This window comes from Venturia canescens, chromosome 1 (genome assembly GCF_019457755.1).
Source record: "Venturia canescens isolate UGA chromosome 1, ASM1945775v1, whole genome shotgun sequence".
Taxonomy (NCBI): Eukaryota; Metazoa; Arthropoda; class Insecta; order Hymenoptera; family Ichneumonidae; genus Venturia; species Venturia canescens.
Window position 1 is genome coordinate 2,836,700 of NC_057421.1, and position 27,807 is coordinate 2,864,506.

The following is a 27,807-nucleotide window of genomic DNA, read 5'->3' on the forward strand; positions in this document are numbered from 1 at the left end:
TTTTTAAGCAAAAATCGATGACTCCAGAATGGGTGGAGACAACGAGCTAAAAATTTAGCTGAAGACTTCTTCTAACATGTATAGAAACATATTAAAAAATAATAAAAAAAAAACGAAAAAGGTCACCGTCACAACGTCGTTGAATCGACATGGAATGACCCATGCATATGAATATCTTTTATTAGCGATTAGATGGAAATTTTAATTTATAACTTTTAGGAAATTCGGTTTATCCAAATTTTACAGATTCGATTTTGAAACAAATTCTCTAATTCATACAACCGAGGAACAAAAATTTTCGTCGATATCCATAATTGTGATTTATTTGGCAATAAACAACAGTCATTCGAATGGTTTGAATTATTCGAATTATTCGAACCATATGAATAGTTCGAGAAATTCGAATATTCGGTTTGAGTTTCGAATCGAATATCATTATTCGATTCGGCAAAACTTTTAACAAAAAGTTCATTTTTTCAAGTGCTAAATTTTCAGTTTTTTGTTACAATTTCTTTTTTTCCAACAAAATACGAAATCGTTCGTCCGGGCCCTGGCCATTGTTATAATAAATAAGTGGAATAAATTTGGCACGGATCGGATTCACAGTTTTTTGGTGATCGTGTCCACCGCAAAGGTATTTTTGAAAAACGACGATTCTGAATCGCGTTTCAGATTCAAGAATTAGACGACCGCGCGCACCGGGCAGTCGGTTGAAGTACCCATAGCTGCGAATCTAATGCTCCGATCTTTATGAAATTTCGTGAGAATATTCTTCACACATTGTACTCGAAGAATAACAAAATCCGCCCATCACAAGTGTATATAAGACCTTAAAACCATAGAATTGTACACCGAAGCTCCCCAAGTTTCTTAATTCGACTACCAAACACGTGAAAACATGCTTTAGTTTAATGTTTCATCGAGTAAATTCTAAATGATTTGGTCCACAGACTTGGAATCCCCGGGACCCGAGGACGGATATGCAACCGAACGTCCCTCGGCCTGGACGGCTGCAGACTGTTGTGCTGTGGTCGTGGATATCAGACGCGGGTCCGTGACGTAACGGAGAAGTGCAAGTGTCGATTCGTGTGGTGTTGTAGAGTCGAGTGCGAGCTTTGTCGACACACTCGTGAGGAGCACGTATGCAATTAAGTGGGAGGATAAGGGGAAGGGGCAGTCCCCAGGAATGGATGCGTCTTGTCAACCCACTCGATGGCCTCGTTCACGTCGAAGGATCTTTCTGGATGCTGTATACGCGCCTCTCTAGGATCACCTCTTGAAACGTGACGAATCGACGAGAGCGATGAAGTCGTAGCGAGGGTTCATCAACGTCTTTGTATCTGTGGAGCGAACTCTGATTCTTTTGGCACGCGTTGCTGCTGCGAGAGGCTAAGCAAATCTTCTATTTCTCGATGTGCACGGAGATTCTAGAAATATTTATAAATTACATATATACAAGCGAAAGAATATCGATATGAGATCGACGAAACATTTGCGTCAAGTCCCTTTCAACTCTCTTTCAATCATCGACCTCAAACGATAATCATGCGCCGGCGTGTGCTCAATTGCACTTTGCAATCGCCTCGGCTCTTCTGTACGCTTATTGTATAAGATTATCTTACCAATTACCGAATCCGGGGGCGTCCTCAACGATTCCGCATTGTTTTCTTCGAAGAATATTCAAACCCAACGAAACTAACAGCGCAGTCTGCTCTTTAAACCGAAGTCTCGACTTTTCGGTGGGATTTCAAATCGTTTTCAATAATATTGCAAGTTTCGAGTCGCTTCGCGACGGGGGAAATTCCGTTCTCATGCTTTTTGGTAAACGATCGAAAATTTGAGCCATCGCATTTTCACTCCTTTGATCAACGAAATAGCAGTTTTTTTCGATCGAAAAATGAGGACAAATATTTGCCTGTTTATGGCATTTCGCTGCATGCTTAAAGCCTCGTGTATCCCAATCGATTTTGTAGTTTCGAAGAAATACGATTTCGAAAAGATGAGTCGCTGGAAGCCCCCGGAGTCTCAAAAAGACAGTGGCATTGGTTGAGCGAAAAGAAAGAGAAGCAGAATGGAGAACTCTGGCCGAATTGGGTTGATCGATTTTTCTTGTACCTATTTGTATTCCATATCATCTTCAGGCGAGATGCAGAACAGCGATTGTTATCGAGAACCTTGAAGAATGACAATTAGTGACGTTTTGATAAAAACTTACATTTTCTCTCGAAATGGAGACTGATTTGTCACGTCGCGTCCACTATCTCGAGGGTGGAGCTCGAGGCACATGTTTTTGCCAAATTAACACTTTTTTAATCGTCGAATTTTCGATGCTGCGAACATCAGCGTACAGCGTAGCAGGAGCTTTGTGAAAAAATCATTTCTTTATAAATTTAGACATTTCTTACTCATTTCTTCGGGAGAATTATTAACGGTAATCGTGAGGGAAAAAAATCTGGAAAGTTCAGTTACCCTGAAATTGTACGAACGTTCGTTATCGGTAATAATAATTTTACTATGCTAACAGCTCACTTTTTAAACAATAAATTATAAACTGGTCAACTGACAACTTTTATGACAACACGTTGGTTCGACAATAACTTTCCTGCATGAATACAAAAGTCTTGGGATATTCTCATTTTTCACACTTGTTTTTGCGACAAAAAATAGAACAGATCGTCGATCGACGTTTGTAACGTTTCAAAGAAAGCCAAATTCGTACAAATTTTTAACGAGCCAACAAGTTCTAAAATTTTTATCAAATGAAATAACTAGTGAGGCTGCAATTGAGAATTTGGTTACCTGTGAACCGAGGAAAATCGATTTTTTCACTATCTTGTTACCAGTAGCTCATGAGCGATAGAACTGCAGTGACAAAGTTGACATTGAACCAGTTTTTTTTCGTATGAATGAGAGCTCGCTGTGAAAAATCCAAATCAGCAGCATCGATCATTGAAGAAGTGTTGCCATAACACAAAATGTGAAAAATTACGAAGAAAAAAGTGTGATCGAATTGACATTTCGTCTCCGATGTTTTTCACGAAGATTTTTCATGTGCCCTGGAAGAAGAGAAGCTTTTTAGAATCGAGTAGCGTCGAGGATTCGACGATTGTTTAACAATTTTTTCTACTATCGCGAGCACCGATCCGCCAATGATAATGTACATAAAAATCCCCTTCTTCCTTTTTCTTACTATTCACGAATATCTATAATATAAGATAACGAATAATGAATGTGTAAATATTTATAGAAAAAGGACTGACGTAATGATATTTCTCGCGTAGATTCGTTTCTTTCTTAGTTAACAGTATTTTATTAGTACACCTCACCGCGTAAGAGAATCGGGAATAACCCGATGCCGTATAACTGGAATAAATGAGACAACGAAGAGGACACTTGACCCGTTGTAACAAAGCCCATCGACCTTTATCTTTTTTCACTCATCGACAGAATTGACTGAGCTTTGAGAGTTTCTAACGAACCGAAACACCTGAAACAAGGAGAGCTCTTAGGACTGCGATTCACCGGAAGTTCCAGGGCAACCTTTTGTCGCTAAGCCACGATATAATATGAATGTGTCAAATAAGACTAAATATGTAAGAATGTAGCGTTATAAGACTATCGTACCGTCAAATTTTCATGCATAAATCTCATATAAATTCGTCAGTACTTATCGTGCAATAGGACGTTCGATATTCTCGTACGTTCTGCTAAAATTATTCTAAACTTAATCATCTATCATAATGAACGAAATTGGGAAAGGCACTCGTGGCACTTGGTCGCAGAGTTGGCAAAAAAAGTTCATTTTTAGGGAGGCATTAACAATAGCGAAGTTATCGAGTCGCGGTCATACACTTATTATCCGTATTTCAACAAGACAATCGAGTGGTCATTTTGAATAACAATATTTATCAATGACGTGAAATCTCTTAATCTATGGAACTTTTATTCGCACTAACATCGTTCATCATTTTTCTAAAAACTTAATGCATACGACAAAATCGAAAGGAAAGGTCATGACGATCGTTGAGGATCTTCTGAAATGTTTGGCTCATAAAAACCGTGAAAAGGCTTTTTTCAATAGTATACAGATCAAAATGCGTTTTCTCATTCCCATTTTATCATGATTTTCTCAAGGCTTGGTCAATTATTTTTCCGCTACGTTTCGAAATAAATTATTCGATCGATTGTATCTCTCGCATATTTTCAAATTCGTTTAATTCTCGGAAGATTTTCTAAGAAAACTAATGAAAATTTTTATCGAGAAAAGTGAAAAAATTTCGTCACGTTTTTCCGAATTCAAAGTAAATTACAAATGTAAAAGGGGCAGTGAACGACGGCAATTTCCGATCGACTCGAAAAATTCTCACGAAAGAATCACACGAACCGAGAAGTAGTAAAAATGAATTAAAAATACAAGAAGAATCAGAAAGTTGTAGGAACATTTTTTAGAAATTGTAATTTTCGTCTCTTAGAGCATTACAGTTTCAACTAAATCCAGCAAAAGTAGAGCGAAGCATCTGTGAATGATCGTTAGCATCTGTCTCGTGCGTGCGTCGTCTTCAAAACGAGAATGAGATTATTCGATTAGCTGTGTGTATTCGTACGCGAATCGACTAAGGCGAAAGTAAATGCCGTAAGAATTAAGCTATGAATTAATAATAGCCAGTAAACGTAACGTTAATAATATAATATAAACATACGATAAAACGTGCGAGGCGAGTACTCGTTTCAACGACGATATACAAAGTGCAGTATTGACAAATTGTAATTTATTTTCCTCACGATAAAAAAAAAAAAAAGAAGAAAAAAACGAATGTATATGCTTACATAAACACACGAGCGCACACACGTGTCGTTATCACTCGATGAGTGTGCGTTTGTCTGTTTATTTATTTATATTCATATATAAAAACTTATAAATATATAGAAATACATTATATATATAAATATATTATATATTACATATTACTATGAATATTCTTAGCTTTTTCTAATGTTATTCGAAGCAACAGAAACGCAAAAAAAAAACAAGTAAGAAAACTAAACAAATTATTCGTACATTACCAATTAAAATTTGGAAAGGCCATAGGCCTCTTGTACCTTAGTATAAAATATTTGTATATGTATGCAATCCTCTTGTACTCTATACGTGTATTTATAAATACGCATCGATGAGAAAAAAAATCGAAGACTCGCGCTCTGTTCATTCTACATTTTATTGTTTTATCTTTGCCATCTTCATCGTTTATTTACGATCTTCATATTTATTATTTATTGACGATATTTTTATATTTAGATCTCATGGAATTGATTTTTCTGAGGTCGGCAACGTTCCCAGTTTTCTCTCCAACTTAAAATGTGCTTCGTATGCGATGATAAAGTTTTATTATGCACGATTTTCTTCGTTTTTCGATGTCGGAGGAGTATATAGTTTGGCATAACATTGAGCGGAGATTTGACGTGGGAAGTTTGAGAGATGAAAAAAAGCACCGGAAAGCACTAAAAAAGAGGTTTTCAGGTGGGAAAACTGGGGTCGCGTTGAGTCTACTTTTAGTTATGAATGAAGCTGATTTCGTTCATTGTGGATTTTGTTTCGAGCCAAAATAATTTGGGTTACGAGAATTTAATTATTGATCGAACCTTTTTTCCTTGCGGTTGTGCTTCTGAATGCTCTTCGATTTGAACCAGGCGAACATCGCAGTCAATGTGAGAATCGCACCGATAATAATACCGATAATAAAACTCGACAAAAGCTCGGAATCTCCGATCAATGTTCGAATCTCATTGGCTCTCAGAACAGGCGGTTTTATCGGCCTCTCAGCATTCCTCGCCACGTAGCCGAGCCAATAAACGAGACTATCCGAAGCGGGCAATGGTCTGTCACGAATTATGGAGGAAAAACTTCTCGCCACCTCTCGATAACCTGTTGACTTGTGGACGAGCTCTACGGCCGTGACAATCGCGTTGATACTCGTCGTCCCGTCGCTCCTCGGACTCGCAAATCCCAATTCTATCGCCTGCTTCTCGTTCGAGCGCTCGTAAAAATCTCGTGGGAAACATATTATCGGGGTTCCGTGGAACACCGCTTCGAGAAGCTCGGACTCTGGACAATGACTCAAGAGAACTCTCGTTCTCGCGTATCCTGAGCGGGAAAATGTTTCGATTAATATTCATTTGGTACGAATGGTGTTCTAGCTTGCCCTGGACCCAGCTAACGAGGACGAAAACGATCTCGAATCTCAAATTTTCCGACACCATTCGATCGATTACGAGAAAGCTCTGTCAGCCCACGCAGAACGACGGTAGAAATGGGCTGCTCTTTGCAATCAATGAAACAGTGGAGGAGAAAAAAAATTTCGTTTCCGTTCGCGAACCTCTTGCTCCACGCATTGAACCAAATAACAACAAAATCGCATTCTCGAATCGGAGACACATTTTGCAAAGGTTTACCTATTAAATCTTGTCGATCGACTTCACCATGAACAAATAAATTTTCGGGCTTCTTTTCCTCCTCGAGCTTGACATCGGAATTTTTCCAAGCTATCGCCAAGCCTTGCCTACCTTGAGGCAAATTTCGAGCTAATTCTTCGATGATCGGAGCGAAACTTTCGTCGAGGGTCGCAACTACAGTTCCCAGGCGAAATTCAACCAATTCTTTCTGCAACGCCGGAGGCAGGGGATGAGCGCCTCGGCAGTGGTGACAACCAATCTGTGAATGAACGAATACTCAATGTTTTAAATAGTGTAGCATTAGAAAGAATAAAAAGTACTGAATGGATGAAAATTGATCAATATCAAGTCGATACAGTTTTTAAAAACTGTATAAATCCTTCAAAATGTTTGGTTGTCATAAAAATATTCTGGAGAAATGAAGAAACGAACGAATGGTTCGTGGAAAATCACGAAAATAAAAAAAATTGGTGAAAAGAAGTTTTGCTTGAACAGATACTAACACGGACGGGTTGTTGTCCTAGCTGTGCAAAATCTGAACGCAAAATCGGATCGCTCGAGCTCAGAATGAGATCGACTTTGGAGTAAAGCTTATCAAAGTCGATTTCCGATTCCGGTAAACGTTCCTTGATCAATTTCAGAGCTGGAGTCACGTAGGCATTGTTCGTGTTGGCGATAATCGAGCTCGAGTCAGCGTTCGCCCAAAATCCTGCCCAGAGGCCGCCCGTGTGAATCGGCAGAGCAATCGAAGTTCGCTGCACCGAGTACAAATCTTCTTCGGGGCCATAGGTCGCGATAACCGGAATGGAATTGATGAACTGAACCCATGGCAGCAAACAAGCGTCGTGTCTACGGGACGAAAGAAAAAGATCGTGGAATTAAACAGTTTATTGCGAAAAATACTCGAACCGAGTGAAGTTTATCGACACAACAAAAATTTGATTGATTCAGTTGCTCGAATCGCTGCATGACTCGAATTAATATTTCGCACTACGATGAAAACGTCAAAAAATTTTTTAAAATTTTGTTGAAGAATTTTAACGAAATTTTATAACGAGATAAAATCTTGAAAAATTTAAACCAATTTTCTACCACATTTGAAAAATTTTCCCTGCACCCATCAAAATCGTTAAAAAATCAGTAAATTTCGAACTGATTATTCATCAGTTTGATTTCGTTAAATAATTCAAGGGAATTCAGGATTGATTTCATTGTTTCGATTGTTCCTGATGCGGTCGTTTGAAAGGTCGTATTATTTCGTAGTGTCGATACAGAAAAAACAGCTGATTTATCAGTATTTTTTTACACGATGCTGGGCGAGTCAAACCGTCGTTTTGAACAGACGATTTTTTTTTTCATTTTTATAATTTCTTGGTAGGATAGCCGAAATAGTGAGAATTTTTGAAAATATGTAAATGATCGTTTTGTTATATTTCTTAAAAAGCTTTGGGCAGAAAATTGAATTTCAGTCTCTTCGTCGATTCAATCTCTAATCTCATTTTCGGGTAAAATTATCTTTCTTTTTGTAACTGGACAAGCTCATGACAACGTTGAGACTTTATCAACGGATTTTTTAAGGATTTAATTAATTTTGAATAATTCGATAAAGCGATAATCGGTTCAATAAAAGGGTGACTCAAGAATCGTATTTTTATTTTCCTGACTTACCTGAGTGCTGGGAAGATGACGAAGGTCGGTTGAATCTCTCGAACTCTTTTGAGAATATTTTCATCCGTCAATAAATTTTCGCAAGCATTGAGAGCTGCTTTATCAGCCGAGGGATTATCATTTGTGTTCAATTTCAAGACTTCGATGCCCTGCAGATTTTCGTACAGATGTGCACCGGCGGTAACGATGAGTGTGGACTCGATGCCTTGTTGGAAAAGTGTGTGGGCGAGCAGGGATTGTTCGTAAGATTTTTCGAATCCGATTACAAGCGCGGATTGCGGTGATTTGAAGGAAACCGAACAACTGACGAGGTAGAAAAACAAATAACTGATGAAAAAATTACGAATCAACATCGCGAAATCTGTTTTCCCTCCCTTATTTTGAGGTTAAGAGAAAAAAAACTTTTTTTTTTATTAATATTTCGTGTTTTCCGAATATCCTAACGCGACTCGATCTCTGTTCTTGGCCAACGGGCCGAACGAAACTCACGATGAAGTGTGTGGAGAGTCTGGAACATACGCGAACGCGAAACCCGCGTATGAACACAGTGTACAGCGTGGGCAACGAACGGTCGTGGGCTGCTGTGTGTATCGTTCGTTCCCGACCGGCTATTCATTCGCATTTTCTTCCGCCGCGTTGTATACTTTTATCTCACATTCGAATTAGCTCCTGGCATACGATGAATACGTTTTAGAATACAGAACTGTGAATCGACGACGAAAGAAAGTATACTGAAAGAATTTAATTTTAGGAACTGTTCACGAAGCGAAGAATGCATTTTTAAAAATACTTTTGCGAGTTCGAATAATCAATTGAGATCTGGCGATAAAGAAACTTCCATCACATTCGCGTTACCGATTTATCGGCGTCGATAAAACAACCAAAATATATTGACGACCCAACCTGCCAATGTAATAACGAGCTTTTACTACCCACATATTTCGTACTGTTTATAGATGACATGCGAAATTATCCTCTTGAAGCATTATTTTTAACGTAAGACATTTTTTTTCATTTTCATTATTTCCCGAATAGTAAAGGAGATAGTTGACGAATGATGAGAACTTCTTGAGAACTTTTTAGAACAAATAACCTTTCAAAAATAAAAGATTCAAATTTTGTTTACTTCAATTGTATATTAAAAAAGAAACAATATATAGCTACGGAAAACGCGAATGAATTTTAATATCTTGAATAATTTTCGTGAAAACTCTTCTTCATTTCACTTTTTTACATCTTCGAAATTCGACCCTAAAATTCCATGTCTATAAAGCGTATAAATATAAACTTTCTGAACGATTCTTGCAAACTCAATCTATTTAGACTTCCTCCCGCCCCCATCGGAAAACTAGATTTCTTCTAGATATTTTCGTTACTGGCATCGAATATTTGATGGAATCAATGTTCTGACTAGATTAGACATTCACAATTATTTTAAAGGCATATATCACGAGAGTCGTGATAAAGGATGGAGAAAATTTATTTGTAATATTTTTTGGAGTATAATTAATGTTGGTCACGCTCATTAGTTAGTCAAAACGAGCACCGATGACGATATGATATTTATTCGATAAAAAAGAAAAACATGTTCGACCGATGCATAAATATTCGTTTTTAAACAGACTACACAGTGATTGTTTATATTTCTTCTTGTTTCATATGTTGATTGTACGAGGAAATGAACAATCTGAGAGCTCAGTCGATGTAGTTTTTGATCTCAAAGTAGCGCACCCGTCGTTAATGTTACCGACGATTTTATGTCGGTATGCACGTACGACATACGAGTCTTTTGGCACGTACCCCTACTCTCCGGCGCGCGCAGCGACTCACGGGATTCCGTGTCATTCTCATAAACAGAAACGGCAACACACATAGGTAGACGACCGACGACGAAGGAGGTTTGTTTACGATATTTATTCGCTGCGTATATTAAAAACAAACGCGAGTTACTCCAAGTGCGATACATCCAAGATTTAACAATTGTCAAACAATATTGATCGATAATTACTTTTGAATCGTTCAAGGAAATCTGGTGTTTCGTTTTCATCTGTGATTCGTGACGGTGAATCTGAAATACGGGAACAGTTCCTGGCTTGTTTTCTATTCATTGCGTTCAAGAGTAATACTTACGTGAAAAAGTTTACACGTTTTCACGATAAAGCACCATTGAATGAGTGCTCGACAGTCTCTAGATCTCGATAAGCCACGGATTCGTCAGAGCAACTTTCGGATCTGGACGCAGCTGAGGCGGACTCGTGAGTATTTTCTCCTATTCAGTTTTCTTTGATACGGTTTATTCGTTTGACATATTACTCAAAAAGAGAGAATATTTTTTTCTAAGGAACATGAGCTTTGCTGAAAAACCAGATGGCACTTCCAAGGACGAGTGGGTGGCTAAACTCGAGGAAGGATCCCATATTCAGCGTGTCTCTATGAACAACTTGATCATGAATTATCTGGTAACCGGTATGTCAATCTCATTATTTTCTATATGTCACAGTGATTCCGTAATTTGGAGTTATCAAGAAACTATTCCATCAGTCTTGATTAAAGAAAAAATTATGTTATAAAATTTGGATCTAGAGAGCGAAGAAAGTTGCAGCAGTATGATAAAAATTCTAAGAGTGTAAATAATTTCAACAGTAGATTTGTAAGTATCAAATTCTAAGAGGTCATAAATTTTTTACAGAGGGTTTTAAAGAAGCTGCAGAAAAGTTTCAGCAAGAATCAGGTGTGGGTCCAACTGTCGAACTCAATTCACTCGATGACAGAATCCGTATTCGTGAAGCTATCCAAAACGGGCGCATTCAAGAAGCTACGGATTTGGTCAATCAACTGCATCCGGAATTACTGGATAACGATAGATATTTGTACTTTCATCTGCAACAGTTGCATCTCATTGAGCTCATCAGAACCGGCAGAATCGAAGAGGCTTTACAATTTGCCCAAGATCAGTTAAGCGAAGCTGGAGAATCTGATGACAATATACTTAGCGAGTTGGAAAGGACTTTGGCCCTTCTGGCTTTTGAAGAGCCTCACAAGAGCCCGTTCAGTGATTTGTTGCAACCAACTCACAGACAAAAAGTAAACAACATTTTTTCTATTCTTTGATCCATGTTGATCCAATGTTGAATGGAAAATGATTAATGTTTCAGAAAAATTGATAATAATTAATTTTCAAATGTATCTTACAGATAGCGAGTGAATTAAATGCTGCAATACTCAAAATGGAGCATCAAGAATCGACGAGTCCGCGATTGAACAATCTGCTAAAGATGATACTGTGGGCTCAAGACGAACTCGATAAGAAGAAAGTAAAATACCCGAAAATGACCGATCTTGGTAGCGCTACCATCGAGAGTCCTAAGTGAAGAAAAAAAGAACAATAAAAAAGCAAATCGAGGAAGAAAAATCCCGTAGCTCGTACGTTCGGTTACAAAAAGAATGACGCTGTCATTTTTTTCCTTTCTATTTATTTAATGCTCCTTCAAAGACTGCGTCTAAGATCATGAGTATCGTAAAAAAAATTTCTGGCTCCAAAACAAAAATCGCGAAACTGATTTACGCCGAGAATTTATTATATATCTGTAACATCTACATTGTTATAATGATTTTTTCTTTTTTTTCCTTTATTTTTAGTCTCAAAGAAATATGTATAAATATTATTAAATTAATCTAAAGAACATAAGGGTTAGATAATATTCATTTCTTCCACGGTCCCTTCATTGAATCCTCTAGAAATACTGTCACAATAATTATCGTTGAAGTTCTACGATTTTTAAATTTGTATCAATGAAGTTCGATCACTTCTCTACAACTGTTCTAAATGAAAAGTCGAATAAATAAAAAATCTTGTTGCATTTCATCGATGCAAACTGATAACTTGTGAATCATTTTTCAACCCAATTTCCAAATCTTCAATTCGTCTTATCGTTACTTTTTGAACAATTTACGTCACAAAAAAAATGATGAAAAATTGAAAATTACAAATTTTTCGTAACTATAAATGAATTCGAGTTAACGTAAAAAATTTCGAAACGTTCGTCAATCGAAGAAAAAATATTGAATTATTCCATTTTTTAATTTTAGAATTTTATGAAAGTAATCTGCAATACTCGTAATTGCTCAACTCCTTAAAACAAATAATGTCATTATTCTGGAAAAGTGAATCATTCAAACTATCGTCATATTTATTAACAGGATTTATTTCCGAACATAATCGAGTGCACAATATACGAAAACAATTACAGATACGCAGATAACTTTAGTAAAAAATGATGATATGGAATTTCAAAAAAACTATATAAAAAAGGCGTTCAGTATTTGGAGTAACGCGAGATGTCCGTATCTGCTTTCCATCCATTAGGAGATTGGCAACTGTCTTTTATTTGGGAAATAAAGTTCCCGATGTTCGGAGAAATGAATTGATCATAAATCCATGAGAGTTCTCAGTCTCACCAACCAAAAACGTATTCCATAGCCTTAGAAACTAATCCGGTAGATCTCTGAGGAACACTTTCAGGAGAGCGAACTGCTTGAGGGCTGAGATGTTGATTATAGCCAGTTGCCAAGGGTCGAGCATTTTGAATTTTTATGGGTGACCTTAGATTATGACCAGATTTTAGCAGACTTGTAGGGTCATTGGATTTTCCTGGAGACGCAACAATTCTCATGCTCCCATTGAATTTACCACGATTTTCTTTGTCCGGTGTAAGAATAACACCTTCGTCCATACAGGGTGTGACACCGATCATGATAGGACCAGATACGATATTGCCGTTGCAAGTTAAAGCTCTTTGGGCTTCTTGTTCAGTGGCGCATTTCAAATGAATCCAATTGCTCTGAGGATGTGGGGCCGGGTGTTTGTCCACTATGCGAACTCTGTTTGATATGTGCGAGAGCACTGTATTTATGGTGTTTGGAGGAAAACCAAAAACTGTAACCCATTGAAGGAGACCCTGCGAAGGCGTTTCACTGCTTGTTAGATTCGCTATGTTGTCAAAAAAAAAAGAATCATTGGTAGTGTTTGATAACAATCGCGACGATTGTTTGTGGGGATTGACAATGCTACGGTTGTTTGGAGATCCGTAACTCGAAGGACTTTGAGTTACTTCTAATGTGTCAAATAGTCCTCGAGTCGGAGGACCTCCTGTGTGACTATCCAAATTCATTTGACCACCGCTTGGGCTCGTTGTGTTTGCGAACATTGCTTTTTGACGGTTGTGACGATAATCCGGGGTCCCAAAGTTTGATAACGGGGATTGCATGCTCCCACTGTTGCTACCCGCACTGGAGTACCTCGGTGATTCTGGTATCATTCCTAATCTTGCTGGCTGCAATCACAAGCAAAATCTATAATTAGCTCATTAGCTCATTGACCGATCAACTCTAGTTCAAAGTTTTATTGGCAACCAATGTTGTATCAGTATTGAAAAAATGCTTAATTTATAAATTTTTTTGTTCAACATACTCCAGAAGAAATGTTTAATAGCATTACTTTTGTAGTTTTTTTTTCCAAGAATTATATTGGATTTTATATTAATTTTAAAATGAAAAAAAAAATTTAATATTAATTCTCAATGTAAAATCAAACAATGTTCAGAAATTATATCGAATAAAGATTTTTTTGAGTAAACTGATAGGGATGAACAAGGGAATTACATAATGATTTTCAAACTTAAAATACTCAAAATGGAAAATGGTTTTCTATTATTCAAGGAGAACTCACTTCCATGAGGACGAATGGATACAAAATTTGATACAAATAAAAATTGAAGAAAGCTTACTGTGGATTCACCAAGCAGAAAACCAGGTAGGTATGCAGAATTACTTCCCGGTGTGCCTGGAGTCTGTACCGGACTGCCGACGGGTGATCCCAAAGCCATGGGTTCCATTGCAGAATTCTGAATTCGAAAACGTGAAATGCAGGATCATATGGGTATTCGAGCAGAATCTTACGAACATAGCAGAAATTTGGCAAAAAAACATTGAGGTTATGTATTCGTAAGTAACTCCATTATTTCTCGAAATGGAGTGTTGAAACGGCGAATATTAATTTCGATAAAAGCCTTTGATTTCTTCTGAATACTCACGCTTCTTTCTTATTTCCTATTTTCTTTGTGTCGGAGATTTGAGGCTCCGGATATCTGTCTTGACAGTTTTTACACCGTTTGTGCGTGTATTTAGCGCCGTTTTGAATTCACGAGGATAGTTCCTGCCAACGCTCCAAAAATAATTGGCGCCACCGTACTGGCGGGAAAAAGTGGACGTTTGAATCAATTTTTTTTTCAATTTCGGTTATGACGCCAAATATAAAAACAAAATACCCTAATGCGGATTTTTTAAGGTCGTACCTTTGTTTTAGAATCCCACAACGTCGATAATCACATTACTCGATAAAATTTGGACGTTTTGCAAATTAGATTCGACCAGCACAACTTACCTTTTTCACAGCATCTTTTTATTTTAAATTTATACTTTCAATAATTTTTCTTCTTTCTTTTTTGACAGAAAATAAAATTTACGCCATCTAATGATAAATTATTTTAATAACGATGAAAATTATTTACATATTTACAGGCACATTTAACGTACATATACGACGATATATATAATCTTGTAAATAATTTCATAATTATAAATTGCTTCGTAATCATCATTAATATAATTTTATATTTTCTTTGCACAACGTGTCTCGAACGAGTATTGATGTAATAATACGACGATAATATACTCATAATAAATCAATAATATACAGGTACGGTATCTAAAGTATCTAATGACGGAATCGATTCGACGAGCACCTGAGGAAATCAAATTAACGCTCCTATCGGAAAAAAACTGGCTTTATCGTGAGTTGAATTGGTTTTTTGACGACTCATTCAAACTGCGAGTGTTTTTTTAGGACGAATCGATGATGAAATACACGTAAATTATTTCGTTCGATCGAAAATTTCCTACTTGACAGTTTGCAAGGAATTTAAAAAAGTTTTAGCGAATGAATGATTTTTAATAGAAAATTTGGCAAAATTGAGGAATCTCTGGGCAATGCAATGCTATTTTGTCGATTATTTAATTCTTTTCGGATATTTTCATTGAATTATTTCTGCTGAAAAGAACATTTGAAAAACTGTTTCATTCAATGGATCAGGAATTTCGTGTGACGTTGAATTTTCTTACGAAAACGTAGATGTGATTTGTAATTTTGAAGGTTTTTTTCAAAGGTTTTAGCTCCTTCCAAGAAAATGGAGCGACTCCCTAAAATTGTGATGCTTCAAAAATATGATTGAATGGCCGAAAGAAATGAGCGAAAAACTGGGTGATTCGTTCTCGACAAAGAAAAACAGACGAAAAGACGCACACGCTGACAATGAACTATTTCTTCTTCACTCTTAAGATATTAAGATAAAAAGCAAAACATATTCTCACCGTATTTCTAAAGGTACGACAAAAGCACGAGTTTCGGAAGCATTCGATGCGTCGATGAGAATTTATATTCGTCCTAAAAGAAAGCCTCGTACCGAGAGCTCAATAAAAAAAAGTATTTCTGATATGTTTTGAGTCTACTTCTGTTTTGCTCGTTTACAAAAAAAAAGCACAGTTGTCGTTTCGCTGCTTATTTTTCATTTTCAAAAGCCTCGTCTCGAGCTGCCAGAACGAAAGAAACGATTCGGCCCCTTTTTTCACTTATGTGTATGCGCGTCTCCCAAATATACATATTGAGCGAGCATTTAATATTTTATCTTTCACGGCGATAACGCTCTCGTAATAATAGTTTCTTACCAAAGTCCGCACCTTTGTTTTCGTTGTACGATACGACGATATACAAATATTTCTCTATATCACTTATCCGAATAATGCTTTAGGACATTTGTGGTTTTTCGTTAAGCTTATTTATCAGTTGCACGAGTCCGGGACCAATGACTGAAACGTTCCTCTCGGGGACGCTCGATATTTGGAGTAAACGACGAGCCACATTTGCGAGAAAACGAAAATTATGCCAAAGTTCCACTTTCGAAGATACGAAAAAGATAGCAAAAACAGCCAAAGCGTGACTTTCCGTTTTCTCGAAATATCGAGGACCTCCGAAAGAAACATGAAACTACTTTCCGGTCATCGAGCACCCACCCAACCATATGAATAAACAAAAAGGATGAAAACGAAACGAGGATATGTTCTCTCATCGAAATAGCACATTCTTAACAGTACGTCCATATAGTATTAATCACGTTTCGTTATCGAATATAATAATACATATTTCTCTGTTATTTTTTCTCTCCTCTTCCACTGCATTCGTACTCTCATGTTCTCTGTCTCTCTCGACAACATTCAGACACAGACGCGTACATCGTACATCGAAAAACCTTTTCTCACAATCGCGTTAAGAAGCAAAGGTGAAAAAAAGTTGGTTTATTATTATCGTTGAACGAGAATGAAGACGGTCGACACGACGAGGAGCGTCCATTCGATCATGAGCCTTTGGCAATCTGCAATTATTCAAATATAAACGAAAGAGATTATATTTCAATAATGAACCATTCGGGAGCTCTTTATGGGGATATTTGAAGAGTGAGTTTCCTCCTATTTGGACAGGATCAAATCGAGATTAAGAGCAGCCAGAGGGGGGGAGGCGTTTAGCCGTGGACATTGGATATCACACGCGGATAATTACGTATGAGGATTAATTAACCGAAGTGAGCTTTGCTCGACGAGGCAAAAAATGCGGGGGTGTCGAAACTGCTCGCTCCCTCCCGCCCTCTTTCTCTCTCTTTCCATCTCTTTCTCCTTCGTCCTGTCCACGCGGAGATGTCTCATGGGTCTTAAATTACCGTTAGTTAGGTCGTTCCGTGTGTGACTCTGAGCTCTAGTTTCTCGGCTCTCCATGACCGGTGCCTTGATCACTCGGTCGTCGTTCTTGATACTCTCCTCTTTCCCGTGTTGATACATCGAGGCTATTGTCGCCAGACATTTGAGATTCATGTCACCACCTTTGCTGAAGTGTTCGCCGTTCACCCGAAACTCCAAACCAAGAACAGCGGTCTCCAGGCCTCTCTCGTCCACCGCCGTTATGTGAGGGCCTCGCAGATTTTTACTCTCGGCCTGATCAACAAATGAACTCGAACATTTTCGTTATGGACGCAAACCTCATGCGCGCTAATTGGCGAAAAAATTGACGGAAATTCGGCGCGCCAATTTGATCGACCATTTTTTTCGACGGATACTTCGACGTTAATTGGTGAAATTGGATCAACTTCCCGATATGGCTGCTCAATTTTCACGAATTACATTGAAAAATGGAGAGAGAAATGGTGAAAAAGTAGAATAATCGAAAGCACTTGTCAGAATCATTTATTCAAAGAGCGCTATTGGCATTTTGATTAGCTTAATTTTTCCAGAATTAACTATTTAAAAATGCTCATCGAGTTGGACTGCCGGAGTTTATGAATTTTTTCAAATGACAAACCGGGTAATTGAACAGGGAACTTGGAAGCAACGAAAATGTGGCGCATTAAAAATGATGCTGCGGGAGAGACCGAGGCTCGTTGGCCAACTTTTTAGACTGTTTGCTGCTCTACGATATTTAAAGAAACGAATCTTCGATTCTGGAGGCAATAAATTGGCCGTCATCTCCAGATCATTATTCAAGATTTCTTATGAAATACTGAGCAAGTTATTGAATAAATTTTTTGAGATTTTCGTGTCAATGAAGCTTGCATTGAAAAGAGAAATTCGTTGATTCGACAAAATTGTCGGTTGGATCTGAGAGTGTGGAGAACGAAGTGAAATTTGTTGATTCAACAAAATTTTCGGTTGGATCGTTGCGAACGAAATGAAATTCGTTGATTCAACAAAAATTTTTGTTCGAACCAGAAATCGTAGGGAACCGAATGAAATTCGTTGATTCTACGAAACTTTTGTTGATTCAACGATCTTTTCGTCGTGGAGGAAAATACGCATTATCGAGTCAGCAAATTGAACGTTCGAATCAACCAGGTTTTTTTTTAGTCAACGAATCTCATTTTGTTCACCACGACCAAATAAAGTTTAGTTGCATCGGTTTCTCGTTTTTTTCTCGCTTTAAAGTTTGGGTACGTTGACTCAAGTTACGAAACAAGTTGACCAAACCACGATTTTCATATGACAATCACTACGATTGAATCGAAGAAGGAAATGAGCACCAAACCGATTTTTTTAAAAATTCGAAGATTAAACAAAACTGTTCACCCAGATCGAAGGTTTTACTATTGGTGATAATTGAACAAAGGGTATTTCATGCTCTTTGTAGTTCCCTCGTTCATATAATCAAAATGACGGTTCAAACGCACGTATGCGACCCCAGACATCCCCAGACATCTTCTGATTGTAGAATTTCGCAGAAAATTTTCCAGGTTGAAGATGAAACAAAAAAATTGAAGGCCTTGTACACTTGCAGCGGGCGAAAAAACGTGATTTTTTTCATTTTTCCTTTCGACAAGAAAATAAATGTTTATTGAAAAACTGTGAACGACATTCATTAGTACATATGTTCATGAACTTGGACCATTTTTTTCATCAAAAAATTTCTCGAAATGGCAGAACTCCAGCTGTATTCCAGTAGCACCTTATTTTGAGCATCAGTTATTTATTATAATAATAGCTCGGGCCTCGACGAAGGGTTTGTAAAAATTTTGATTGAAAAAAAATGGCAACTGTTTTAACAAAAAATTCATTTATTGAGGTGCTAAGTTTTCGGTTTTTTTTCTTACGATATTTCTTTTTTTCCAACAAAATACGAAATCCCATAGCTACGAATGTAATGCTCCAATCTTTATGAAATTCGGTGAGAATTTTCTTCAGTTGTACTTGAATAATATTTAATTTAAAAAATTCGATTTTTCTGCCCATCACAAGTGTAAAGGCCTTAACAACTTCAGTAGCTGGATTAGCGAATATAATTTTCTGTTTCTAAGCAACGTGTTGCTCCAAAATATTGGGCCACCTGAACGGGGTGAGCGGTTCACTGAAAATGATAACAAATTAGGTTCCGTTTACATTTCGTGGTCCGAATATTATTGTGAGTTGGTCAACTTGTCCTGATAGCCAATTAGCCTCGTTCGCCACTAACTATTAGAGGGAAAATCGATTTTTCGATTCACGATTTCTCGAAGTATGCACCGATTCCGGGACGAGTTTATCGATGAATATTAATCATAGCTTTTGAAACTTCGTTCATTTATCGATGGAACTTTTCAAACTTTATGAAAATGAGTTTTGCCTTGAAAAATAAAAATGAAGAAGATGGAAGAGGGAGGACGCATGAAACGCCGATGGCCCGGAGCGAGGCAGACCCCAATCAATATTTCGATGCTCAACTTATTTCCACAATTATCAATTGAACGGTGAATTGAAACTACTATAAACGATTCGCAGCTCCGTACCAGGAACTCAGCGACCCATTTTGCTTATCGAATCGCGTATCAATTTTGGTACTCCATTTAAATCGTAATAACTCCTCCCAATCCGAATTTATTTTAAAAGCAATGATTTTCGGAGAGTTGTATTATTCTCGACATGAAATAAAACGTATCAATTGGAGATGAAACGTTATTGCAGCTTCATCAGAATCTGATAATTCGGTATCGAAACGAAAAAAACAATTGCAACAGAACCCGGGACGAGAGTGGAAAGTTATCTACGCAAAAAAACGCAGTTTTAATCCATGACTCGTATCACGACGCACTCAGCGTTAAAATCCAGGCGCAACAAACTGCTGAATGCACGTCAATTCATAACTTGCAAAAAATATTTAATTCTCGCATTAAAAATAGCTCCGAAAAGATAATAATTTCATTCCTTTTTCATCATCTTCATTTTCAGATTATTTTTCACGCTCGTTTTCCTTGAAAATAAAAGTTTCGCGGATAATTTACGATAATTAATATTCTCCCGGAGAATTTGACATCCCGCTCGCAGTCGGTGCAGAGTTCCCTTGAAAAATCATGACTTTTCACGAGGTTTTAAACTCTACGTTCATAAATAAAATGAGAGAGAGAGAGAGAGAGAGGAAAGAATGAAAACGGAGTTAAAGATTCAAGAGGCTAGAGCACGCTCGTGTAACCGATTGTTATGTCAGGGGTACCACTTACCGGTTCACCGTTAATAAACCACGTTAACAGAGCTGCTGGTTTGGAGGGTGCAGACGTGCAGTTCATTTGTACAAGATCACCCTCCTGGTACTTGGCTAAGCCGCCAGTTATGCGAGGACCCTTTTCCGGAAGTACTGCACGCATGTACACGCGAGGGAATACACAAGTGGGTAACATTTAATTAGACTGTGATACGAGCAACAAAACGAGCATCGTTTATCTCGCAAGATATGACAGACTTAATCATTATTTCGTTCGACGCTTTCAACGAAATTTCACAGAATCGTTGGTTTGAGACAAACCGAGGCTTTGGTAAAACTGATCAACATTTCTCAATCTACTCGAAACTTCCGCTCGAAGAATGTTTCACAATTCAAGACTCAGAGTTCATTAAATTTGACATGAAATTGAACTCTGCAAAAATCGATTTTTTTCATCATTTGTAGCTATCTGTGATTCGTTTGGTAAAATATGCGCCATGGTATTGATGTAAAAAGCTAATTTTTCGTTTTTTTTTTTTAAATGAAGAAATAATTAAGGCTTTTTATGAATATTTGATCACGTAATTGCATTCGATTATTGGGAATTTTCAAGTGATTATCGACTCACCGACGACGCTCATGTCAGCATGATCCGATACGGTTTGGAAGGCTGGTGCTTCCGCCGAAACTTCGCATCGGTACCTTCCTGTGCTCGTTAGCTCCACGGAATTCAGAGCTATTGATCTCTCGGTCGAATGATTTATCTGTCGGATAGTACGCACGCAAACGATATCGATTAATTTTCCGGTTTTTAACATCGAATCGAGTACTGACCAAAATATTTTAGTTTCCAAACATTTGAAGGAACACTAAAAGAAGAAAGAATCTTTCAATAATTTGACTTGGGCAAACTGGAGAAACGAACGATGTTTCGCAATGAAAATTGGGGGAGGAGGGCAAGAGGGATTCAACTCGGAGGGTGAGAGTGCGACGAGGAGGCAGGTCGAAATATAAATGCTCACATCGACGGAGACTCCAGGTACTGGGAAGACTTGAACGGCTGGCGAGTCCTTGGGAACGAAGCGATAAAATTCGTGGCCATCCTTGTACCATTTGACGGAATAGAGTAGTTCTCGATCGAGATTGAAATTGCACTCCATTTTGACCGTTTGATTGATGGCAACGTGTTGAGGTATCTGAAGAGCAGTCATACGGAGAGCTCGCGTGGCTCCTGCGAACGGATTCACAGTATGACTGTACTCGCTGAGAATAAGGCATTGATAATTAGACATATCGACATAAAGGGATCTACATGGTGCAATTAAATTGTCTATTGGTCCACTCGATTGACGTAGCGCCTCTTGTCGATAATCCGGGCTTTCTATAGAGAGCTGACAAAGCGTCTCGGTACTGGCCCAATACAAAGTCTCGGCAGTCGGCCACAACAATCAATCTCGAACCACAATCCATTGATTAACTATATTGTCTGCCTCGGTCTACCTCATTAGAGTCCGAATATTGATTCTCTCGATAGCTCGACGTAAAATGAGCAAAGCACGGTCGATCGTGTTACATGACGTTGAAGATTATTCGAAAAATTATAAAAAAACATCTCGAAAGGGTTTCTGTGAGAAAAAAGCGAAGTAATCAATCGCTGCTCCATCGCAGCTTCTCCTGCTCCGGCAAATCCCTCAAATCCGCTATAATAGACTCTTCCTCGAATTAAATAAAGTTTGACAAATTTCCCTTGTGGCTGAATATATAGGCTACATGTGCGATCGATTTATCTCTGACTCATCTATCGTGTTTGGAACGTTTTTTTTCGCCTGGCATAACGAAAACCGAGAGTCATCGAGGCCTCATCAATCTTCTCGATTATTCTCGCGCTCTTATATATAGCGAACAGCCGTAACTGTTACTTTTTTTTTCATTCGTAGATTCATCTATTTGATTAAATATTGCAAATAGCATTTGAAAAGAGAAGAGAAGAAAAAAAGTAACGAATGGAGTAAATTAGGGACTCGGGCGTGATTTCAACTTTATTTTATCTCGCTCATGAGCTTTCGCTCTTTATGAGCCCTCGGGCATTCAATTTTGGCAGGTCCGCGAAAAAAGCTTTGTTATTCAAATGCTGGAGCGAGATTGCCCTGTGTAATTTCTCTTCGGCACGTGACAGCTTTTTTGCGCTGAGCTCAATCGGACTCGTTCGGAATAACCAGAATATTTCGAAAGAATCTTGAGAGCGAGAGATCTACGAGAAAATTGCAGTGGAATTATGATTTTTTCGCAATTTCAACTCAACATTATACACTAATTGATAATTAACGAATCTGAGAGAACGCGTGAAACGCTTTTTCAAGCTCCTCCTACTCTCAACGCTCAGCCTGCTCATCCAATAGAAACTTTTCTATTCATTTTGTCCTTCATGAACGCAGAAAAGCTCCCCCCCCCCCCCTCCCGGATCATTGTGAGCGTTTGACAGAAACGTGTCATTTGAAGAAGAAGCCATTAAAAAAAAGTGAGTGCTCGAGTCTAATTGCGCGACAAGTTGAGCTGGAAAGCTCAAGTGATTTCCGAGTGGGAACGAGTTGAATTTTGAAAGCTCATCATAAACTCGAATCCGTACGCGAGGAGCGTGCTGTCAAATAATCGAAAAAGCATACATTTTTAATGCGTTATTTTTGTTTTTTTTTTTTTTTTTATCGTTTTCGGTATATCTCGAGTGGCTCGTATAAAATTTGCAATGTTATCGATAAAAACAGGGTCTGCATGAGTAAGCGAAAGATAAACGAAAATATGCAGAGGGGTGGGAGAATTTAAGGATGGTCGCACGAACCTGGATAAGACAGTAGCTGCAGCGTGAGTACGATAGGAATGATGGAGGTGGTGGAAGGAAAGGCTGAAAGGGCTTCGAGGAATTTCGCCCGGTTGAGCTGAACGAGTAACATTTTTCGCACGGTGGAAAGCTTTTGGCTTTCCTCCGGCAATGGAACTCGTGACACCCTCCAAGATCCTCGTTTGCGTCCACGACGATGAATCGAGTGGTTCGAGTCCGCGGGATCACTCATTCGAACCAATCGTCCGTGATTCTTTGATCATGTTCCTTCCCAGAGATTTTCCTCTTCGTGAAAAACGTATGAAAAATAAATGAAGTAGGATTTTTTTGCTCCTGTTGGGGGCTGCCTGGGTCCGCTGGCCTGGCAGAGTCGTTCAGACGAGCGAGCGAGCGAGCTTTCGAGGCGAATCCATAATTTGGTTGGTACACTTGGGCACTCGAGAACAATCCTCACTTATTCTCGAGAGGGATCGTTTGAAGGGCGGATAAAAAGTACGAAAACTCGCGAGCGAATGAAATAAAAAGGCTGAAAAAATGGACGAGCGCTGCTTTTTCACTGGCCTCGTGGTGAAACTTTCGGATTTTCTTTTACCCTCGTTATTATTTAAGTAGCACAAGCGGGTACACGAGTCGCGTGTTCCTTTCACGAGAGTCTACTCAGACCGGTTTGCGATCGAAAACGAGTTATGCTGAAAAAGAGAAGAAGATATTGTGTCCCGGCTATCACGAACTCGACGGAACTTTTCACAAAGTTATTCTTCTATTTGCACAATCACGGAGAAGAACTCTTTCCTTTCCGTCTGGATAATCATCCCGTCTTTTTGTTCCTCGCGTGCCCTCCTCGCTGTCCTCTCCTCCGGCAATAATGGAGAGTGATCTCAGGATGTTACGTGCCCCCGCGCGCGCTCTCTCTCTCTCTCTCCCTCTCTCGCTCTCCCTATTTCCCTTTTCTTCGCAACTTCCACTTCCGATTTTAATCTCTTTGCTCTTCGTCTTTTCTTATATTTGAAAGACCGCGGGCACAGAACTAACAGCACCGACACTATTACGATCACGAATACCACAACCGCCGCCACCACCACCACCACCACCACCACCACCACCACCACCGCCACCCTCGTCACCAACAACAACAAGCATCGTCAACCATTACCCACAAACACGGAGCCTGGAACACACGCGCACGTCCCGAGCCTCGATCTCTCACTATCGTAATATCCTCCTTTTTCGTCTTATATAATTAAAAATCTATATTAGCCCGTATATCGTAGTCAGAGCGTCAAACACAGGGGGTTTATACCTTTGACGGAAACCCGCTGGTACTGCGGCACGATTGTCCCACCCCCGCGATAACGGAGGCAGCGGCGACAGCGGCTGTGTTGCTGGAAATGGTCGAGAGGTGAAGGTGCTCGAACGGGAAGGAGCGAGCGAGAGAGGGAGAACGGAGTAACAGATAAGGCGTGCGAGAGAGAGAGAAAAGAGGCAAACGAGAGCCAGATATAGTCGAGGCTGCGCGCTCAGGTGTTTGCAGCGGGGGTGGTTCGGAGAGGGCGATGTATAGAAAGCGCGAGAGAGCGAGAGAGAGAGAGAGTGCGAGCGAGGGAGTCAAAGTGATCAGGCACGAGAGAAGGGCGAGTGAGATCGAGACATTAAGTCATTCTCGTTCGGTGGACAGTGAAGTGGCGCGTAAGGGGAATTTGCAGTGGCAAAAGGGGATGCTGTATATACATTTATCCCCTGATGTGGCTCACGGGGTTGGTGTGTTGCGCGTGCTCACACACGATTCCGCCAGGCCGTCGGGCTCACTCGGGGGCGTCTGCGCCCCTGGCTCAGTCGATGATCGCACGTAAACACACGTACAAACCTCCTTCGAAATACTCTCCACCACACTCTCGAGACACGTTCACACGTAGTGAGGGACACGCGGAGCGGAACGACGTTACGAAAATTCCACGTTCCTTTACTCAAGTGCGCCGACGTCGTAATTGCCATTCGCCGGTATATACCCCACTCGTTCGATACATCTATATCACCCTCGTCACAGCCAAACAATAACTCAAAGACAGAAGCACTCCGAGAAGAGAGAAAATCTCCCAAGAGCCCGGAAATACAATTGTACGGATAGCCAAACTATTCGCCCGCCCGCGCTCTCTTTTTATTCCTTTTCGCACGAGCTTCTATCAACTTTCAAAAGTCTGTCTTTCTTCGTGACCGAATTCATGGTTCCTTAGAATCAAATCTTTTGGAAATTTGCTTGCTCTCTCGGCATATTATTTTGTACAAATATTATCGCGGTCGGAGAAATTTTGTTTTCATTCAGACTTCAAGTTTTGCGAGGTCAAACAGTTAATGGGTACGATTTTATTGAAATTTTATAAAATCAACCTCGTAGACGTTTTTCAACTAAAAATTATAATCAAGCTCCGTTGATGGAAGTTTGAATGAACTGAAAAAAGCAGGACATGCGACGACTGTGAAAAATCTCATTTACTCTCTCTCTATGAAATTTCTCATCAACAGCCGCGCGCGATGTGCTCCCGCTTTTTCCAATGTAAACGAAGAATGCGAGAGATTTGTGCGGAAAAGAACCTCGAGAAAAAGCGCTGTTTACGTGTTTTTCAAACTCCTTACCTCTTCGCGGAAATAAAAACGATCAATCAATAATCCTCTCGTAAACTGTCACGTCATTATGCGTGGTTAAACGCAGACTTTGCGCTTAGAGTTCGCTCCATTTGAACTTTGCTTCTACGTGTTTGAAGGATCAAAATTTCAATCCCTCGATTACGACCACGAGCAAAGCGGCTTTGCAAACAATTTAAACAGACGCAGTTATAGAGCTATGTCTATTCTGGGCACAATTAGCTTTCGACCGAACGAAAACCCTCCAGCATTACTACTCAACACTGGTTTACATCAAGTATTTTGAGCATCGAGCATCACTTCAAAAGATCCACCAATTGTTGGTCTAGCCACAAACCACTCCATTCTATTACGGTGATACGCCGCTCTCAAAAAAAATCGGATCCTTCATAATTTTTATTAAATTATAAAATCTCTTGAAATCCTGTAGACAGTCCTTTAATTAATGAACCCGAAGGAAGAAAACGAAAGGGCAAAATTTCCATATCTACACTGCTGCACACAAGAAAAATCAATAAAACGATCGTGCCATTGTCGTCGAGGAAGGACTTTGCAGCTCGAATCTTTTATTTGACGATTCATGATCTGAAAATTCTCATTTTTCCCTTAACGCCATATTCCTTTTCGTACCGTGAAGTGGAAAAAACTGAAACACATTTTTTAAATAAATTTTGTCACAGTGTGTGAGAAATCAGAAAAATATTTTTCAAAAAATCGCTTCTGTCGCGTGTTTCCCAACAATATTTCCGCTTCAATCGGCTCTTTCAGGAACTCCTGAAGGTTCGCAATTGACCATTTGATCCGCAATGAAAGCAAAGCGTAAAATTTCAGTGCAAGTTATAACTTTGCCAATAAAAATTCCACAGTGTGCCAATTTTGTCTCGTTCTAAAGCAGCCTCACGTCCCTAGCGCCAGCTTACCACACGGTTTTACAGAAAAATATCAAACATCAAATGATTCATTGCGAATAGCGCGAGGTTGAAGACAGAAGAGGAATGAAATGTCAAAGTTTGCGTTTTCCAAGCATCAAGAATGCATTTAATCTTTCGAAAGGCCCTTCCGCATTATGTAGCGCTCCATCATTTTGTAACTTAACTTTTCGTGGTGTTTATTGTTGAAAGTAAAAAGCTGGGATGGTGTAAAGTATGGCGGTAAGTTTGCGCAAACACAAAGGGCAATATGCAATAATACACTCGAGTTTGGAGCGCGGGACGTAGAATAATGGAAGAATGGTAAAAGCTCGGAAGTGAGAAGCTCGAGCATTTCTCTTAATTCGCAAGCAGGCATTATAATACTATTATACATACAACATAGGTATATATTCGAAGAGACGAGGCTGTGAACGTCAGTGCAACAGTGGCATCTTTATGATGCACTCGAGAGGACACTCTGATTAAGGAACGTTAATAAATGGAAGGAAAGAGGGAGTAAGAAGAAGAGAAAGAAAACCGGACAATTAGAGAGGGAGAGAGAAAGATAGTAAGCAACGCCGAGAAGGGGAAAGACGCGAGGGCGAAAGTCCAGAAAATGGAAGAGGGTGAAGGTGGGTGGGATCAAAGGGCCCGAATCTCTTAAACAATAGAGTTTGCGGGAGTTCTGAAAAGTCTTGAGCGCTGCTGCGCGTAGGGCCAAGTGTAGTACAAGAGAGCGAAACGTTTTCTTTTTATTTCTCAGCGGCGTTGTCGTCAACATTTCAAACACATACACGGGGGCGTACATGCGACGAATCTTCTTATATACTTGTTATATATATATATCTAGATCATGCTCTTTTCTTTCCCTCTTATCTTTCCAGCTCGTGCGCCCTCTTTATCTTGACCAATTTTACGCTTTCTTTTTCACTCACCACGTTCGCCCTGGCCTTCTAACAACCGGAGAAACGTCGTCGAGACTCCGCGCGACTCTCCGGCAAAACATGCCTACATATCCTGATGGAACACGAAGAAAAATAGGGAGGAAAAAGAGCCAGGGAAATAGGTAGCTCGAGAAAAGTCTCGACGTGATCGCAAAACGTCGCCCTCCTTACCCGCATACTTTATTTTTCTCTCTTTCGTTGGCCTCTCATTGTCGCACGGAAAATCATAGTTTTCAACCCTTTACACCACTC

General features: G+C 39.2%; 5 protein-coding genes across 8 annotated transcripts in view; 2 read left to right on the forward strand and 3 right to left on the reverse strand.

Annotated features, from left to right (window-relative positions):
• The window catches only part of LOC122418914 (protein Wnt-1-like), a 66,118-nt gene extending 61,274 nt beyond the window's left edge, over positions 1–4,844 (forward strand). The window contains exon 7 of the mRNA XM_043433049.1: positions 951–4,844. Coding sequence (XP_043288984.1) covers positions 951–1,152 — 202 coding nt within the window. The 3' untranslated portion in view covers positions 1,153–4,844. The remainder of the gene's footprint in view (positions 1–950) is intronic.
• Positions 1,231–8,869, reverse strand: LOC122418907 (UDP-glucuronosyltransferase 1A3-like). 3 transcript variants are annotated; one of them, XR_006262768.1, is made up of 6 exons: positions 8,119–8,869; positions 6,954–7,299; positions 6,451–6,709; positions 5,641–6,142; positions 2,216–3,487; positions 1,231–1,427 (listed from the first exon to the last, which is right to left on the reverse strand). XR_006262768.1 is itself a non-coding variant. In XM_043433027.1 (5 exons), the coding sequence occupies exons 1-5, from the start codon at positions 8,469–8,471 to the stop codon at positions 3,424–3,426; spliced, it is 1,524 nt and encodes a 507-aa protein (XP_043288962.1). In that variant the 5' UTR covers positions 8,472–8,869; the 3' UTR covers positions 2,007–3,423. The 3 variants fall into 3 exon arrangements, 1 of the variants encoding a protein (XP_043288962.1); XR_006262769.1 differs by lacking the exon at positions 1,231–1,427 and having other exon boundaries at positions 2,007–2,361; positions 2,800–3,487; XM_043433027.1 differs by lacking the exon at positions 1,231–1,427 and having other exon boundaries at positions 2,007–3,487.
• A 970-nt stretch (positions 8,870–9,839) lies between these two features.
• Positions 9,840–11,806, forward strand: Hou (GID complex subunit 8 homolog protein Houki). 2 transcript variants are annotated; one of them, XM_043433078.1, is made up of 5 exons: positions 9,840–10,016; positions 10,143–10,373; positions 10,460–10,584; positions 10,808–11,202; positions 11,313–11,806. In XM_043433078.1, the coding sequence occupies exons 3-5, from the start codon at positions 10,464–10,466 to the stop codon at positions 11,487–11,489; spliced, it is 693 nt and encodes a 230-aa protein (XP_043289013.1). In that variant the 5' UTR covers positions 9,840–10,016; positions 10,143–10,373; positions 10,460–10,463; the 3' UTR covers positions 11,490–11,806. The 2 variants fall into 2 exon arrangements, with proteins under 2 accessions (XP_043289013.1, XP_043289022.1); XM_043433087.1 differs by lacking the exon at positions 9,840–10,016 and having other exon boundaries at positions 10,038–10,373.
• Positions 11,807–12,305: 499 nt separating this feature from the next.
• On the reverse strand, positions 12,306–14,323 carry Nup35 (Nucleoporin 35kDa). The gene is made up of 3 exons (XM_043433064.1): positions 14,211–14,323; positions 13,905–14,021; positions 12,306–13,451 (listed from the first exon to the last, which is right to left on the reverse strand). The coding sequence occupies exons 2-3, from the start codon at positions 14,010–14,012 to the stop codon at positions 12,573–12,575; spliced, it is 987 nt and encodes a 328-aa protein (XP_043288999.1). The 5' UTR covers positions 14,013–14,021; positions 14,211–14,323; the 3' UTR covers positions 12,306–12,572.
• A 325-nt stretch (positions 14,324–14,648) lies between these two features.
• On the reverse strand, positions 14,649–24,123 carry LOC122413277 (uncharacterized). Its single transcript, XM_043423518.1, has 6 exons — positions 23,061–24,123; positions 21,247–21,455; positions 20,853–20,988; positions 20,244–20,377; positions 16,947–17,217; positions 14,649–16,604 (listed from the first exon to the last, which is right to left on the reverse strand). The coding sequence occupies exons 1-6, from the start codon at positions 23,290–23,292 to the stop codon at positions 16,534–16,536; spliced, it is 1,053 nt and encodes a 350-aa protein (XP_043279453.1). The 5' UTR covers positions 23,293–24,123; the 3' UTR covers positions 14,649–16,533.
• Between the last annotated feature and the right edge of the window lie 3,684 nt (positions 24,124–27,807).

What these genes read in the sequence shown, in the direction of transcription:
- LOC122418907 (XM_043433027.1), bottom strand. Translation starts at nt 8,471, where the DNA reads ATGTTGATTCGTAATTTTTTCATCAGTTATTTGTTTTTCTACCTCGTC. An exon ending in GTCATCTTCCCAGCACTCAG is followed by an intron (nt 7,300 to 8,118) that starts GTAAGTCAGGAA and finishes TTCGTCCCGTAG; the next exon opens with ACACGACGCTTGTTTGCTGC. An exon ending in CGATCGACAAGATTTAATAG is followed by an intron (nt 6,143 to 6,450) that starts GTAAACCTTTGC and finishes TTTCCCGCTCAG; the next exon opens with GATACGCGAGAACGAGAGTT.
- Hou (XM_043433078.1), top strand. Translation starts at nt 10,464, where the DNA reads ATGAGCTTTGCTGAAAAACCAGATGGCACTTCCAAGGACGAGTGGGTG. An exon ending in CATGAATTATCTGGTAACCG is followed by an intron (nt 10,585 to 10,807) that starts GTATGTCAATCT and finishes AATTTTTTACAG; the next exon opens with AGGGTTTTAAAGAAGCTGCA. An exon ending in AACCAACTCACAGACAAAAA is followed by an intron (nt 11,203 to 11,312) that starts GTAAACAACATT and finishes TGTATCTTACAG; the next exon opens with ATAGCGAGTGAATTAAATGC.
- Nup35 (XM_043433064.1), bottom strand. Translation starts at nt 14,012, where the DNA reads ATGGAACCCATGGCTTTGGGATCACCCGTCGGCAGTCCGGTACAGACT. An exon ending in TTCTGCTTGGTGAATCCACA is followed by an intron (nt 13,452 to 13,904) that starts GTAAGCTTTCTT and finishes TTGTGATTGCAG; the next exon opens with CCAGCAAGATTAGGAATGAT.
- LOC122413277 (XM_043423518.1), bottom strand. Translation starts at nt 23,292, where the DNA reads ATGAGTGATCCCGCGGACTCGAACCACTCGATTCATCGTCGTGGACGC. An exon ending in TACCTGGAGTCTCCGTCGAT is followed by an intron (nt 20,989 to 21,246) that starts GTGAGCATTTAT and finishes ACTATCCGACAG; the next exon opens with ATAAATCATTCGACCGAGAG. An exon ending in GGTTTATTAACGGTGAACCG is followed by an intron (nt 17,218 to 20,243) that starts GTAAGTGGTACC and finishes TTTGTTGATCAG; the next exon opens with GCCGAGAGTAAAAATCTGCG.